The 17,523-nt window shown below is 41.0% G+C and overlaps 1 protein-coding gene across 4 annotated transcripts in view; it reads left to right on the top strand.

Annotated features, from left to right (window-relative positions):
• Nucleotides 1–817: 817 nt before the first annotated feature.
• Nucleotides 818–17,523, top strand: part of LOC139941431 (perilipin-2-like) — a 29,334-nt gene continuing 12,628 nt past the window's right edge. For 2 of the 4 annotated variants that reach the window (XM_071937923.1, XM_071937922.1), the window contains exons 1-7: nt 820–1,050; nt 8,805–9,085; nt 10,057–10,186; nt 11,117–11,199; nt 11,769–11,949; nt 14,577–14,785; nt 16,556–16,711. In XM_071937923.1, coding sequence (XP_071794024.1) covers nt 969–1,050; nt 8,805–9,085; nt 10,057–10,186; nt 11,117–11,199; nt 11,769–11,949; nt 14,577–14,785; nt 16,556–16,711 — 1,122 coding nt within the window. In that variant the 5' untranslated portion in view covers nt 820–968. Of the gene's footprint in view, nt 1,051–8,804; nt 9,086–10,056; nt 10,187–11,116; nt 11,200–11,768; nt 11,950–14,576; nt 14,786–16,555; nt 16,712–17,523 lie in introns of all 4 variants that reach the window. The other 2 variants (XM_071937920.1, XM_071937921.1) reach the window with 2 other exon arrangements.

Here is a 17,523-nt window from a genome sequence, read left to right as displayed (position 1 = left end):
ACTTTGTGCTGGGCCCCAACATTTAGACACCTTTAAGATTCTCGGTTTGTGCTACCTCCAGGGTCTGTGATGTAATTTTATTTTATTGGTTACCTGTTCATGTTTGTTGTGTTGTCATTTAGCCTTCGAGAAAGACTCTGCTAGGGTCGAAACGTCAGGTCATTAACTATTTTTTGCATTTATACCCTCGGTCCATTTGGTTGGTAAGTTGTTTGCAACAGCTAATTCTATTTTCTCAAATTTTATTCCAATTATAGTGCGTGTATACCGGCGCTACCCTGATTTGAAAAAAATGACAAAATGGTTTATTTTTAAGTGAGACCACTGATAAAAACAATGAACCGGTTCCAAAAACCAAAGGTACTTTGCTATAAGTATAACCACTTTGCAAATTTGACATTGCGTAGGCTATATAGGCCTACCGGAGCTTGAGAACTAGTGGCCTTCAAAATACAACGAGCCCCCCTGAGACTCAAGTATTGGCCCTATCACGTAGGTCTACCACTTGAAATACACACAAGACTCATGCGTTATGCCCTAATTAGGCATGGCTGGCTCACCCCTGGTTTTGAGGACAAAGTAAAGTGATTGTTTTTTCCATCTCTCCACCGAATCATCTTTCACAATAGCTAGTTAGACAATGATTAACACCCGTGACCAATGATCGCGACTATTGACTTCATTCCGATCACGAACCAAGCACGTGCACACACGAAGGACTGACGCAAGTCTGTTCATGGGGTTTTCCTTCCCCAGCACTGTACCCAGACGTCTAGCAAGCCGATCCAACAGATAAAAAACAGCAGCAGAGGGTACGGTAACACGCACGTAGTACTCGTAGATTTCGCAACGGTCTGTCGGTCAAAGTCCACGCCGCACACACACGTACGTATACACACAAGCAGATTGCAAAACAGGAAACAGAGATTCTTGCCTAACACAAATAAGTGCGGTCAAATGTTATTCAGATGTTTGCTATCACTGGACAAACCATTTCTCCACAACCTTCTGCTGAAAGAATCGCACCAGAAGTCGACGACAGAAATACAGGTATTGTGAAGCATATCTATTGAATTATTGTAATTGTGTGTTTCGTTCTCTTGTTGTAAATCTTGGTTGTAAAGATGTCGGATGATATTCTGAAATGTGACAAAAGTTGATACTAATTTGGGAATGGAAGTGAAGTAGAAACAACAATTTTTAGAATGGAATACTACCTACACGATCCACACGTTACATGTACACAATCACATGACTATACCGTGTGAGGATGACAGGGCGGGGGGAGGGGCAGTGTAAATCAAAAGAAATATACAAACAGGACAGTGGCAGAGTAAGGCTGTGTCGGAAACGGCGACTTCGGCTACAGCTACGGCTAGACATGCTAGATCGCGCGCGTCCGATGTCGGTCACTTCGTACCCAAGTCACTTCGTACCCAAGTCACTTCGTACCCAAAATATTATACCCAAGTCACTTCGTACCCAGGTCACTTCGTACCCAGGTCACTTCGTACCCAAGTCACTTCGTACCTTCAATTGTCCGACTCTGACTGATGTGGCTGACCCAAGTCACTTCGTTCCTTCAATTGTCTGACTCTGACTGATGTAGCCGGCCGGCACGCCGCCATTCCATCGGAACAAAAGATCTATAATTGTCCTCTACGTGTGTGCTTGAGTGTGGGTGTGTGTGTGTGTAGGCCCAACCCGCATAGTCCGGGCGGCGTGCAGGATTACGTGTGTCAATCACTCTCAGTCTCCCCCAGTGCATGTGCGAGATATTCCATGTCGGCTACGCATTATGACGCAGTATTTCATTTTCATTTGTAAAGTGTCCAGTTATTATTATTACTGTTGCCGAAGTTGTATTTTTCTTTGACATTTAACTCTGGTTTTAAAGACACTGGACACTATTCGTAATTGTCAAAGACAAGTCTTCTAACTTGGTGTATCTCAACATATGCATAAAATAACGAACCTGTGAAAATTTTAGCTCAATTGGTCGTGGTCGTACTACTTCGTACTACCAACATTACTCGTTACCAAGTAAGGTTTTATGCTAATAAATATTAGAGTAATTACCAATAGTGTCCACTGCTTTTAATTGTTCATTGGTATTATTGCCGAAGTTGTCTTTACTTTTACAATTTGCAAGAAAGTGAATGATGGACAAGTGGGTGATGTAGTGAATGCATGATTACCCCCCCCCCTCCCCTTTTTGACAATGGACCTGACTAAACAACTCAATCACCGCACCTATTCATCAGGCGGGGTCTTTAGTACCTTTAGCAATCTGATGATTGCAATTTCAGTTACAAAAGCCTCTTTGTTTGGGATTTTTGAGCGGGTGTTGGTTGTACCTTGCATCTGATTGGTTTAAAAAAAAGTTCCCTGGATCCTACCAATGTCTATAAAAAAAGCTCCCCGAAGACATTGACGTCATTCTGTTTCAAGACACTGTCAAGATTCAAGAACTTCCAGCTTTCAAGAACTTCCAGCTTTCAAGAATTTCAAGCTTCAAGAATTGTCAAGATGCCTGCCGCCAAGTTTCCCTGTCTCGTCTGCAAGAAGGCCGTCCGTACCACCCAACGCGCGTTCCAGTGCGACCATTGCCAGGAGTGGCAACATGTTGGTTGCAACTCTGGTTTTACTCAAGAGGAGTATGACCAAATCCTTGAAGACCTGTCAAGACTGGATATGTGGATTTGCGCACCTTGCACACATCTGGAGGAGGAACCGATGGAGATCATAGTAGAAGACCAAGATCTCACTGAAGAAGACTTCAACGTTGGCACCGAATTCAACGTACCGGCTCCACCAGCAGAAGAGGCCATCCCCGATGCCGTCATTCCCGATGTTCTCCCTGGCGTAGGGGATGACGACATCACCACGTACAAGACCATTGAGGCTGGCACGAGGAGAGGAAAAGTGATCTTGGTGGACAGTCATGGCTACTCCTATACCAAGAAGTGGAAGAAGGCCGGTTCCACTTCTAGCAAAGTCACCTGGCTTTGCAGTATCAGGAATAAGTTCCAGCGTTGTGCCGTGTCTGTCCACCAAGATGGAGATTCTTTCAAGACGGGCCTACACACCGAACATTCGCATCCAGCACGTCCCGGGACGGAAGTTGCAGTTGCAGTCAAGAGTTTGGTTAAGGCCCGGGCCAAAGCCGAAGTCTTCAAGTCAGCGGGCGCCATAGTTGAAGAGGTGATCAGCACTGAAATCGACCCCGATGGCCCGGCTGCATGCTGTCCGGATCCTGTATATCTTGCCCGTGCAGCAAACCGTCATCGCCAGAGCCAACGCCCTCCCGAACCCAGAGACCTTGATTTTGTGCTCGACCAAGGCTTCATTCCGGATGGATTTTTGCAGAAGGACATTCGCCTTGATGGTGCCAGACACGTTTTGTTGTTTACTGCGGAACAACTTGAACTACTGGACAAGGCCAAGACGTGGTACCTCGACGGAACATTCAAACTTGTGAAGCAGCCGTTTGTCCAGCTATTTTCTGTCCACGCCTTCGTGAAGAGTGACAGCGGTGGCCAGAAGCAGGTGCCTCTGGCATTCGTCATGATGTCACGCCGTACGAAAAGAGATTACCGGAAAGTACTCAAGGCCCTGAAAAGAAAGTTGCCTTCAGCTGCGGCAAATCTTCAGGAGGTGGTTCTTGATTTTGAAATTGGACTATGGGGTGCGATACGAACTGTCTTCCCCTACGTCTCACCAAAAGGCTGCCTATTTCACTGGACTCAGGCGGTGTGGAGGAAGTGTCAGGCACTTGGATTGGCCGTACCATATACCACTGACGAAGGTGTTCGAGATTTCATCGGGCAGCTCCTGTCTCTGCCGTTTCTTCCACATGAACATATCGGACCAACTTTTGAGGCCTTGAACAACCGTGCCAGAGGTCAAGAGATCATCACCGCCCTGTGTGATTACGTACGGAACACGTGGTTGGAAGGTTCAACATGGAGCCCAAGCGACTGGTCGGTGTTTATGCGGAGTGTCCGCACTAACAACGATGTAGAGGGTTGGCATCGAAGAATCAACGGGCGTGCAGGACGGCACACCGTCCAGTTTTACAACGTCGTCAAACTTTTACATGCAGAATCAAGATTTGTGCAAATTCAAGTGAAGCTGGTAAAGGAAGCTAGACTTTGCCGCAACCAGAGGCGCATGTACCACCAGATTCAAGGGCGGGTGTTCAAGCTTTGGGACGACTACAGAGCAGGTACCATCTCGACAACAGCACTTCTGGCAGCCTGCAAGCAAAGAGATTTTCATGCTTGTCGTTTATTCCACTGCAAATTTACCCCATAAATGGGTATACTTTTGATCATTTAAATCCTTTTAATCTTTAAAACTCTGTTCCCCCCCCCCCCCAAAAAAAAAAAAAAAAACGAAAACAAATTAAGGTTAATTACAACATACATTATTATTCCACTGCAAATTTATCCCATAAATGGGAAAGAAATAATTTAACATTTTAAATCCTTTTAATCTTTAAAGACAACAACTATTTTCCCCCCCAAAAAAAAAAAATGGAAACAAATTTTGTTAAAAAATTCCAACTTTTACAACATACAAAAGGGAAATCCTTTCAATTTTTAAACTCAACAATTCATCCTTATTATTAAAACCAAACACACGAATCAATCAAGTTGTTTGGGAAAACCCGTCAAGAAATAAACATTAATTAAAATTGCAAAACACAGAAACAATAATAATAGTTAACATGCAAAGGGCGCCCTCATCTGTTGGACAGTAACCATGAAAACAACGTGCAATACCTAAAAACCAATGAGCGTATAATTATAAAAATGGAGGTAGCGCTCTATGATCTTTGCTAATCATAAAAAAAAACCAAGGAGGACACAGTAACAACAGCACACTTTAAACGAAGGTTGGTTTCAACGTTCAAGTACTGGGTACGAAGTGACTTGGGTACGAAGTGACCTGGGTACGAAGTGACCTGGGTACGAAGTGACCTGGGTACGAACTGACTTGGGTACGAACTGACTTGGGTACGAAGTGACTTGGGTACGAAGTGACTTGGGTACGAAGTGACCGACATTCGCGCGCGTCTGCTATTCTTCAACACTGGTAGACGCGCTGATCTAGACATAGCTGTAGCCGAAGTCGTCGTTTCGGACACGGCCTTAGTAAGTTGTAAACTGAACTTAATTTTTGGATTGAACTGTGCAACCAAAACTGATTGTCTACCAGACAGATAACTTTCCGTATGCGCCACTACTTTTTCACTTGTTTTTACAAAAAGAAAGGCTAAAAGCAAGGGATATCTTATAAATATCATTAATATTACATTAGGCTAATATAATATTATTTCATTATTGAGGTAGATTAGAATCGATACTGTATTTCATATCGAATGAAAAAGTTGTGGCACCATCATGACCACGGATACGGAAATTTTTCTAACCAAACACTAACTAACCGTTCGTTTTATTTCCCTATCTGGATAAACAATAAACTTTAAACATTTTTATAAAGCAGCTTGTTTAGGCAAGTCTTGTGGCAAGTTGTGCAGCAGGCACAAACCTTGTGACAAGGTGAGCAAAACTCCAACAATGATAATGGTGCGGATGATCCAAACTTGGTCAGTGATCTTATTATTATGAATCTTCTACAAAACACATCCAGGAATCCCACAGCCAATACTCGTGTAATTTTCGTTTACGTTTCGACTAGTATCACTAGTCATCCTCAGAATGAGGATATTGGTCAGTGATTTATTGAAAGTTGTTGCCATCATGAAGGTAGATTCTACCTCTGTGTTGCCATACAGTTGGTCAAAAGGATAATACTTTGATTTTGAACTAGTTTTTAAGCTATTCGGTAACATTTATAACAATTATTCTGAGTAATTACTAGTGTCCAGCGCCTTATAATATCATACATTTGAAAATAGTGGTAATTCAATCTTGCCCTATTGATAATAATTTGTGGCAAGAGACTCTCTTGTTAGTCTATCCATAGAGCAAGGAACAGTGTCTATCCACCTCCATGGTCAGTCAGTGTCACCTGATGTCTGAATAAGTTTGGCGCATATTATATTACTCATTAGCATACAAATGACTTTCTGTTCATACACAGTACCTGTTGTATGCTAAAGAGAAAGTGTTATCTCTTCATTTGTATTTTGCTGGCTTCTGTATGTGTACATCGCAGATCGCAGAGACCAAAACTGGCATAACAGCAACGTGTGAGCGAGAGGGAGGACTTGTAGGTTTATTTGCAGGAGAGAGGTATAAGGAGGGATTTTAAAGAGTCGACTGACTCAGCTTGGTTTTCACATCACTAAAGGTTCATCTTAAAAGGTGACTGGTGTGTCAATCCATCAGAGATCAATAGTAATCAATACTCAATAGTTCTTTGTGATTATCAGAGCTCTCTCGTCTCAAGGATATTATCGGACCAATAGACCAAGGGCATTTCAATCATTGATAACTAGCAAAGATTCTGAGGTTTGTTGAAAATATGTTGGTCGGGTTGTGGAAAAGTAATAATAGTAATACACCAACATCATGTCCAATTGTTCTGTCATTTAGCCCAGGGTAATGTCAAATGTCACAGACCCAAAGTTTACATATGAAAAAAATCTGTTTTTTACATGGCAGGGATGGCAGGAAGTGTCCAATGCTTGTTTTCAAGATACAATATCCATTGTGCTAAAAAATATTTCTCTATGACCAAAAGAATTTTGCAGGAATTTGTCTTCAGACTCTACGTTTGATTTAAGGTAGTCATCATCCAAATGGTTCTTCAGATCTTGAGTTTCTTTTCTTTTCCTTCTCGGCAGCCTTGAAAATGTCAGTTTCCAAGCTCGGCTGAAAGTCTGGTTTGAAATGATCAAGTTTCTTAACATTGCGTATCATGCATACAGACGAGACATATTGATTTAATTTTAACAATAGAGCTTCTTACTGTTGACAGTAGCCTATTGTACATGTCTCGTCTTATTGTACTTTCCTAATATGGCAAGCAAGTCCAATGGGTCAAGCTTTGCAAGGTGTGTTATGTCTAACGTTTCTTTCAGTACCCTACACATTGTATTTTCCACTTGGTCAGTCCATGTCAGTCAGAGTGAATGTGGTTCTCAAGGCTCAGGTAAGAAACTCAAGGCCCTCTGTCTGGGCCTTTTTAAAGCCATTATACACTTTCGGTTAACAGTATTGTCCAAGTTCCACACTGCGTTTATCACAACTTATATATAAAATAACAATCCTGTGGAAATTTAGGCTCATTCGGACATCGGAGTCGGGAGAAAATAACGGGAAAACCCACTCCTGTTTTTGCGCGTTTCGCCGTGTCATGACATGTGTTTATAACAAATCCGTAATTCTCGTTAACTTGAATTTATATTGTTTTACCGTTTTCTCAAAAAGGTAAAGCATTTCATGGACTAATATTTCAAGAGAAGTCTTTCACCATTACCTTCTGTAAACCCTGTAAATTATTTATAAATCTGTGAACTTTTTTTTTTTTTTTTCTGTACCGAAAGGGTCCAATGGCTTTAATCCTTCTCAATCAATCAGAATTTGTCTTCGAATTGTCTCCTTGCTCCTCTAGTCTGACCAGTGGCAACCACTGGCGATTCCAAATAGGCAAACAAACAAAACCTTAAAGTTTAGAGTCCTCAACCAGTTCCTGTTTCCTTGTTCCTTTTTAGAAGCCACCCCCTTTTTCTTTTCTTTTTTAAACAAAAAAAGAAGAAACACTTTAATGAAAAAAAACCTGCTGGTTGTCTTTAAAAGTGTATGGGTCGCCCATTTTAAAGGAAAAAAACTCCTCGTTCCTTTTGTGTTTTAAGGGCATTGGCCCCTGTTGCTAAATATGTGTGCTCTCAGTATTGTAGATTAAATGTGAATACCTGTTTGATTATGCATGGTAGCTTTTGTCCATAGCAGGCTGCAAGCAAAATCACAAAACAAACGGAAGATGCTAGAATTTGCCATTGCTGTACATGTGTGTGCTGTATAGTCAAGTCAGGTCTATGAGGGCATGGATAGAGACTATTGTCAGTGGATAGAATCCACAGGTGGTGTATAATCACTACCTGTTTATAAATTTAAATTGTTAATTTAGCTTTTCCCATGCTAAGTACCATGTGTGATAAGTGTAAAGTCAGCTGTTGGTAAATGGTAAACAAAGGGAAGTTTGAATGAGAAATTGTGTATTGTAGGCCAAGGACTTAGCCAAGACTGATAAAACAGACTTGGACCTACATTGTACATGTACATGTACAATCCCCACCATATCTCGTTAGCCCCCCCTGCCCCCCTTTCAATGTTGATTGTGATTGCATGGTCTTCTGTGTTCCATTCAACATTGAGCGGTGGACGGTGGAGAGAATTTTGGGAATGGGTGGTTCAAGCATCTTGGCCGGGATTGAAGACTGAAAAAAAAATATATTCATGCTACATGTATGTAGGCCTATGCGTTCCATTAAACATTGAGCGGTGGACGGTAGTGGACGGTGGAGAGAATTTTGGGAATGGGTGGCCCAAGCATCTTGGCCGGGATTGTAGACTTAAAAAAATAATAATATTCATGCTATGTAGGCCTATTAGGGATGGTTTTCTTCCTACAGTACATCAGTCTAATTTCCGATTTTGTTTGATCCAAATCCAAATCAGAACCACAACTCAAAGAGATATTCATGTGTATTTGCTATACACGGTGTGAGTGCAAACCTTTAAGACATGCACAACTAGATTGTCATCTCTACCATGTCAAGTTTAAATGTGAAAGATTAAAGGAATATTTTGTTTCAATGTCTTCCCTAGAAAGCCTACAAGTCGAACTTGAAGAAGCTTTTGCTTTAGAAGAAAACGTACAGCTGGAAGAGTTCCAAGAGGTAGGAGAAACTTCACAGCCGGACGAAACCCAAGAGGAAGAAGAAGAAAATTTCGAGATTGAGACAAAGACTAACATGAGTGAAGTAATCATGGAGCCCGTTGGATCTGGTCCAGGGAATGTTGTTGTTTGTGATGGAAGTAATGCTGACAGTGCTGGCATCATCACCCGTGTCACTAGCATCCCTGTTGTCAGCTCCACCCTCGGACAGGTAATAATGTCATTGTGTGTGGTTATGTAACAAACACCAGGCTTGATACTTCACAGAGGCAATGATTGCCTCCATGCCCCTGGTCATTACCCGTGAATATGCTAAGTGTAAAATTTTCAATTTCCTCATAGGATGGCCTTTACCAAAACGAAGCATACAGACCTGAAACGCAACATGAGTTGTGAACCACTTGCATGTAACACTGTTCGACTCCATCCCACTCTGCCAATTTCGTCATCGCTTTAATTCTTGTTGTGTTTGAGAGTTCAAACACCATTTCCTTTAAGAGAAAACACATTAATTGCAACTTACGTGCACAAGATCATGGTCTTTGCCAAGTTGAAAGCTTTACATGATAATTGACTGCACAGCCAGAGCCTAAAAGTAAAGTAGTGATCTTTGCATAGACCAATCCATAAATGCTCGCCGCAAAGCCATTGCTGGGACTTTGAACTGAAATACTTTTCAAAATGATTTATTACTATCGAAAGCTGATACAGGCTTCAAACCATTGTCATAAATTTTTAAAGTGATAACCAAATGTATAGCTTCCCTTTAAAGCCATTACACACTTTCGGTAAACAGTATTGTCCAAGTCCCACACTTCGTGTATCACAACTTATATATAAAATAACAAACCTGTGAAAATTTAGGCGCAATCGGTCATCGGAGTCGGGAAAAAATAACGGGAAAACCCACTCTTTTTTTCTGCACGTTTCGCCGTGTCATGACGTGTTTAAAATCAATCCGTAATTCTCGCTATCGAGAATTGATATTGTTTTACTGTTTTCTCTAAAAGTAAAGCAGTTCATGGACTAATATTTCAAGAGAGGTCTTTCACCATTACCTTCTGTAAACCCTGTAAATTATTTGTAAATCTGTGAACTTTTGTTTTGTTTTCTGTACCGAAAGTGTATAATGGCTTTAAGCAACCTAATAATAACATTTATTTTCCTCCCTTATTTGAACAGGTGTCTAATATGTACACCTGGACCAAAGAGAGCAGCCAATTTGCCAACACTGCCCTTGGATACGCCGAGAAATCTGTATCCATGGCAGCATCCACTGCTCAGCCAGTTGTAAGCGCTCTGGACAAGCCAAGTAAGTACCTCAACAGGGATCAAGTCATGGTTGTGAATGCAGTTTATGGGAGACTTTGGGCGGCACTTGATTTTGAGATGTTGTGCTGATACACGCACATTTTTACATGTCATTTCACAAAAAAACACCCAAATAAACCATTTATCATGCTCTAGAATAAGGGAATCAATGTGTGGTGAAGAGGTTTTCAACTAGTGGTTTAAACCCGCGCCGAGGCTTGGACTTGATAATTTTACCGAGACGAAGTCGAGGTAAATTAGCAAGAACCAGCCCTCGGGGGGTTTAAACCACAAGTTGAAAACCGATTCAACACACTTTGATTCCTATTCATAAATACCTTTTCGGTCAAAAAACACCAACACTTTTTGGTCGAAAGATAAAATAAATGCAAAAATTGAAATTGTTCAATGATTTCTTTCAACACAACACCCCTCCAGCTATGAAATGGTAAGGCCCTCGGGTAAACAACTCGTTATAAGGAGATGGCTGTATGCGTCGCGCGTATCGTGTGATGTGGCACAACTGTCCCGGCCGTTGCTCTCGACCAATAGGAATGAAGAAACTGTCATATAAGCACAGGTGCGCGTGTCACGCCTATGTTTCAACACTTTCATTATCAAAGGTTTATACACCCCCACGTGACGCGCTCTCCACCAATAGGAATATGGAAACTGTCTGAGGTATTTATGAATGCACATTTTGGTTCATTTAATAGAAAGTTGAAAACATATTGAAGACTTAATTTCAATTCAGTATTCTTTGGCAAAACTGTATCCCAGTGGTACCCTGGTAAGAACCCTGCAACATGGTTTTGTACAAAACCACAAACATGAAAGCTGAACCTAAATCACTAAAATCTAAATGGTGCAAAATATATCTCGTACAATTCTGAACACCACTAATGAAATGTTTTGTTTTGATCTTCTCTAGTTACAATGGTGAATGATTTCGCTTGTCACACACTGGACAAGCTGGAAGAGAAGGTCCCAATGATCAACACGCCAACTGAAGAGGTATGCCTAAACAATCGCAATTTATATTTGAGTGTCTTGCTCAAGGAAACAAGTTTCTCAATCAAGGTTCTAGACCACACTTAAATCCCATGCTCTGGAACGTTTGGCCCTCAGAATTCATGAATAATAGTGGCTTCTTATAAAGCGCTTGTTTTCGTCACTCAGTGACGCTGAAGGCGCTTCAACATTCTGTGTTTTCCTGCAATTGTATTTCGGACTGCTTTTGAAGTACTAGACCTAATCCATAGCCTCATTTAACGGTTTACAAGGTACAATATGCTGCCAATAAAACCAGGAACACCGGGTCGAACCCCTTCTCTTTTCGATAAGCTCACTGGGTTCTAGGTGCGTTACAAAACACACGGTACCAAAGGCGTTACGTCCCATCCGAAGGACGAAGCAATGGTTAAGTGTCTTGTTTTAAAGGACACAAGTGTCGCGGCTGGGGGATTCAAACCCACACTCTGCTGATCAGAAACACTTGAGTTTTCAGCCTGCCAGCTGATGAGACTGGTAAAACATCATAAAACAGTTTGCTCAATTGTTGTTATTTTGTTCTCGTCTCGTAGTTGTTGACTAACATCCAAGATGGCACTAAGGCAGTGTATGACAACACCAAGCAGAAGGGTGTTGATGGAGTGAACCGGTTCATGGGTACTCCAGTAGGCAAAGCTGTCACCATGGGTATCGATACCGCTCTGGCTGTCTCTGAGTACGCTGTGGAGTATTGCCTGCCAGCTGATGAGACTGGTAAGATATTTTAAAACAGTTTTGTTCTAAAACAGTTTGCTGTTTTAGATTTTTGAATTTTTGTTGTTGTTGCGATTCTTTGGCAACAAATCACCTTGACATTGTTATTAGGACCATGTTTTCATTCATTAGTCAACTGTCAAGTTAAAACAACCAAAAGACCAATCATTCTGGTTGACATTTTCCATTTGCGGCTTAAAGGCAGAGATTGTCAGATTGTAACTCTGCGCTTACGATTGTCATTTTTAGGTTGAAATGTGCAAGCGCTGAATTTCTGCGCTAGCTGTGTAAACAAAGAATTCCTAATAATGTGGAGTGCGCACTCGGACAACCCATTTTCTCGCTAACCCATGAAATATGGTTGACTTAAGCACAGAGTTCCCTGCGTCCACAAGCAAAGCCATGAAATTGGGCCCAGTATCCTCTCTCGGTGTCTCCCAAAATTAAGTATGCATAAAAAACAAATGTTTGAAAATTGTGGCTCAATTGGTCATCAGAGTTCCAAGAAATTACAATTTGAGAAAAAAAATGCATTTGTCACTGATTTACTTCAGATCATAATTGTTCATGTAGGTAGGTTTGTTGAATACTTCGTTTTCTTGGTCGAAGCTTTCTAGAAACTTTGGCTTGGTCTGACACGAAAGTCATTGGTGATGGTGAAGTGTTTTTGCCTAATAAAGAATGTATAAATGTACAGTACCAGTGGTGACTCATTCTTTACTTTTTGTTTCTGTATGCTATTCCTATTTTTTATGCGGTTTTCTTTATTGTAACAATAAGTTTGAACAAAAGAATGTCCCCATGGCCATTTTGTTTAGATAACAAAAGTAACAAAGTCTAACTGAAAAGTGGCAGAGCAAATACCAGCGAATATAACATTTACCCACAGGCACCATGGTTTTATGCCATCTCCTTGTATGGTAATCTCTATGGATGATGAAATATTTGCCCTGATTGTGTTGAAATATTTTCCCTGTGTTTCAAGTACCCTCAGGGTGTAGAGCAAAGGTAAATGTAGATAAGATATAAAGTAAGGGCACTGCAGTTGAATACATTGTGTAACAAAGGCCTTCCTTGGAGTTATGACATATTACTTGTATAGTTTTCTCTTATCTGTCTGGTTAATGATTGGTTTTCCAAATATGTATTTGGTGACGGTGTCATCCCCAAAATCTATGACTCAGTCGACGGTTGATCAAAGTAACAGCATAAGAATTTTAAAGAGAGTTGCCTGGTATATTATTGAACTCGTGCTAAAAGAAACAAATTAAATAAAAAGATAAAGATTGGGTGAATCAGAATAATTTGAATCAGAATAATTTGAATGACGTATAGTGGGATGCAGATCATGCAGGTAGCTTGTACCATAAAGCCCGGTTCATACTTCCTGCGAATGCAAAGCGGAAGTTGACGTCACAAAATTCGCAACAAATATTTGCAGCAGTTCAGCTCTGCTCAACTCACTTGCCAAAATCGCTGCAAATGGATAGTTGCGACGTCAAATTCACGTCAAATTCGCTTTGCATTTACATGAAGTATGAAACAGCTTTATAGACTATGGTGATTGTGAACTGTCATGTCATAGTGTGATTGTGTATTATCGTACATGATGTCATAAGTGGATTGAATTTGTATGAGTCATTATCATTGAACCAACAAAGGTTGTGGTCACATGATGTGACAAGTTGAACACTTGGGTTGCTCCCAAGTTTTGTATAGCTGACAAAGCATCACCATTTTTGGCATTAACCCAAAATAAAATCTCCTATTATTTGTGTCACTTTGTTCTCTGTTGCATAAATATGAACATGGACTGTACATAATTGGCAGGCAACTTTTCCTCGGATCAGCTGATTTCCTCTTGTTTAATCTCAGTTTTACCATTCAAGATTGAAAAATATACACAAAATCATTGAAATTTTGTAATATTTTCATCTTTTTTTTGTGAAGTTACAGTTGCATGCCTGACATGTACAATGAGGAGCTTTTCATGTGACATGGGCAATTGTCTGTAAGGCTATTGTCCCTTCTGTTTAAAATAAAGATCCCCAGTTTGTGTCCAGTTTGGTTGGAAGGGTTTCAATAAGATGTACATGTACATGACTCTTTTGCGCATAACCATACTTGAGCGTGCGTGTAGAGTAAATCAGCCACAGGCCCAATTAAAGTGTGCTATTTGAATATATCAATTCATCCCTTGGAACGACGTTGACTGTTTACCTTTTCTGCCAGCCCAAATGGTCATGATAGTAACAACACATGTAAGCCTTGTAATTGGCGGTAAACCATGTATACCTACATGTATGTACTTTGATGTTTCTAGCATGTTTCTAAATACCACTCTTATCAGGAAAGTCAGACCTCTTTGAAATAATATAATATTTCAAAGTCTCACGGCTGGTGTCTGGAGGGATAGACAGAATTACTATCCTTTGTTTTGGTTTTATCTTTTCATGTGTGATAAATACTGTTTACTTGGAGCTTTCAAACTCCAGTAGGATAACAAATCTATTGGGTACTCGAACTGAAATCAAACCCATCACCCCCTCTTTTTGGCCATCAATCATGCCTGGTCACGAGAGGGCGCTGCCAATCTTCTAATTATTTATTTTTGTTATCCCTTGCAGAGGAAACAGGTGAGAAAAAAATTGACTTTGAGGATGAGATGGAAGACGATGAGGTCGTGGAGAAGGAGGCTCCTACTGCTGTGAAGCGCGTTGAGATCCTCACCAACAAGCTGCGTCACCGCATCCACAAGAAGGCGCTGTTAAACATCCGCTATGCCCAGAAACGTAGCCAGGAGACCATTGAGAAACTGCACTTCACTGTAGACTTGGTGAGTCTGGGTGCCAGACAGTTGTTGTCGTCGTCATCCTGATAAAAAAAGAACTTATAAGGATGGAGTTTAGACTTTGAAAGTCAAAACCTCTCTCTTGCCAGCCAATAGACCCTTCCCATGAAACATGTAAATTGCACAAGGCGTGCGCACTAACGTTTTGGTTGGCAAAATGAGGGAATATCGTGCTGTTTTGTACACGGCTAATGGGTGCGTGACGCAGACGCGATTGCGTGTCTGCTTAGTGCACAACTCGTTGGCGCTTGCCAACCAACAGGGTCTGTACGCATGCATGAATGTAACTAGCATATTTCATGGGAAGGGTCCATTGAAACCCAGTCCATGATCTCCATAATTACAATCTCTTGTCTCTAAAAGTTCTTATCATAAATGTGATCGTTGAGAGAAGAGACTTCCAAGGAATTTCTATCCGGCCTGAAGTCTAGAACATCGAGTTTGGGCCTTCTTTTGACCTTGGTGCCCTTTTCAAAATCCCTTTTAAAAAGCGCTATACAAATAAGGTTATTTTATTATTCAGGACATGTACATTATGTACATTGTAGGTCCTTGTCCCTTCAAGACTGAAACTCTTGGTGTGACAAAAGGGTTCTGTGTAATTGTTCAATAGATAAATATAGCCTTGAGTTTTTTCAATTTTCAGTCAATATTCACTTTCATCAAAGATGAAGCCTTTACAAAAAAGAGAAAAGAATAAAACATATAATGCGCAAGCCTTTGATGGCCTTCTTACAATGGTAGCAATGGAACACAGCAATCTGCAGGTAGTTGGAATGGAATCCAATTTATTGGAAACACTAAATCCAAACAGTCCGGAATCCTTTAAACTTGGGATGTTGTCTAACTTCGTAGGATACAGCACTGCATGCCACTTGACAAATATTTATAATTGGAGCAGGTGTACTATTCTTATTACATTGTATTAAAGGAGCACGTTGCCTTTGATCGGACGTGTTGGTCTTTGAAATAGGAATATAATGATCCACACAAGTATTCCTTGTTTCTTGTTCAACGCAAACTAACATGCGTGGCCATTTTTGGCTGTCAAAATTTGACACCGCAACAAACTCTCAGTTTTTTTCTTCTCACAAGAACGTTGAATCCATCCACATTTAGCGACAGCAGGTACCAACTGTATTTCTTGCCGCAGCATTCACAAATGGATACATGTACCAACCCTGAGAAATCTAAGAAATGATTCATGCGATTCATGCATGACTCGTTCCCTCAGATTGATTTCTTGTCAATGGGGGCAACTTTAGACAAAACAATTTTGCAGGAAAAACTTGCGTTATTGTACTAATTACTATCTATATACATATACATGTAGCATGTTAGACTTTGGCAACCATGACTTGGGGGTTGAACAAAGAAAATTGACTAGAGCGGGATTTGAACCAAAGACCTCCGGAATAACGTGCCTGCAATCTACAAACTGAGCTATCTGGTCCTATATTTTTGGTCTCCCTATTTTGTCAATATCTTTGTCTGGGTCAGTCAGTCACTCTTTTTTTTATTCGAGTTCATGGAGAAATTACACCATTTATTTTGAGCGTGTGTGGTTGTAGCAACATTACCTTACTATGACCCTCCATACGAGCTCAGATATATACATGTATGGGTTTTGAGTCACCAAAGACTAGAGATCTTTTTGAAGGATCAATACTGGGGTGTCTCAAACCAATGACACTAGCGAGATGTTAAGGCTGAATACTTAACGTTAATACCCGAATGTCTGATGATTATTTTCAGATTGATTATGCTAAGGCCAGCATCGACAGTGCCAATCAATCCATTGTGTCTACAGCTGGAGATGCTAAGGAGAAGCTCTGGACGACCTGGAATGATTGGACGACCACCGAAGGAGAAGAAGACAAAGGTGCCGAAGATGAAGAAGTCAAAGATACGGTAATAAGACCCTCCAAACATCTAACTTTATAAGCCTTTTTGAGGTATGGTGACCACTATAGACTGCATTGAATATGACGTCACACGGCTCAAATATCTGACCTACAAGATGGTGTCTGTGCAATTGCGTGTGTGCGTGCATGTGCCGTGGAAATCAAACCAGGAATGTTGCGTGCTTCGATGATGTACGCGTTAGCATGTGCATACGGTTTGCCCTACAAGATGGCAACTTTTCATAGCAAAAAGGGGTTATTCAATACGGTCTATAGTAGTGCACTGTTTGGTTTAGGTGTATACAGACAGATTTACACAAACACAATAGTGTCGAATGAATGCGTTCACCATATGAAAGTGTCGCGCCCGAGCTGTTGAGAGCACCGGATTCAAACTCTGGTGTTTCTGATCAGCAGAGTGTGGGCGCGAGTCCCAGTCGTGACAATTGTGTCCTTAAGCAAGACACTTTGAATGGGACAAAAAGCCGTTGTTCCTACTGTGTTGTGTAACGCACATGAAAGAACCCAGTGCACTTATCGAAAAGAGAAGGGGTTCGCCCCGTGGTTTCTGGTTTGATTGGCAGTATTTTGCACCATATCACCTTAAGAACTGTACTTGGTGCTTAAAAGGAACAGCCGTCGATTTCACCAAACTCTTCCTAACTTAGAAATAATCTTAGGACTTGTAGGACGGGTTGCTCGTCCAACCTTGAGTTAGGATTATTTATAGCGTTTTGTAAAACCGGCCGCAGATCTCTTACTTCAAACTGTAGCTCCACATATTTTGCAGGGAAATTACTGAGCGCGTTGGATACGCCC

The sequence above is a fragment of the Asterias amurensis genome, chromosome 9 (assembly GCF_032118995.1).
Source record: "Asterias amurensis chromosome 9, ASM3211899v1".
Taxonomy (NCBI): domain Eukaryota; kingdom Metazoa; phylum Echinodermata; class Asteroidea; order Forcipulatida; family Asteriidae; genus Asterias; species Asterias amurensis.
Note: the sequence above shows the minus strand (reverse complement) of the source record. Positions and strands in the feature narration are given on the sequence as shown.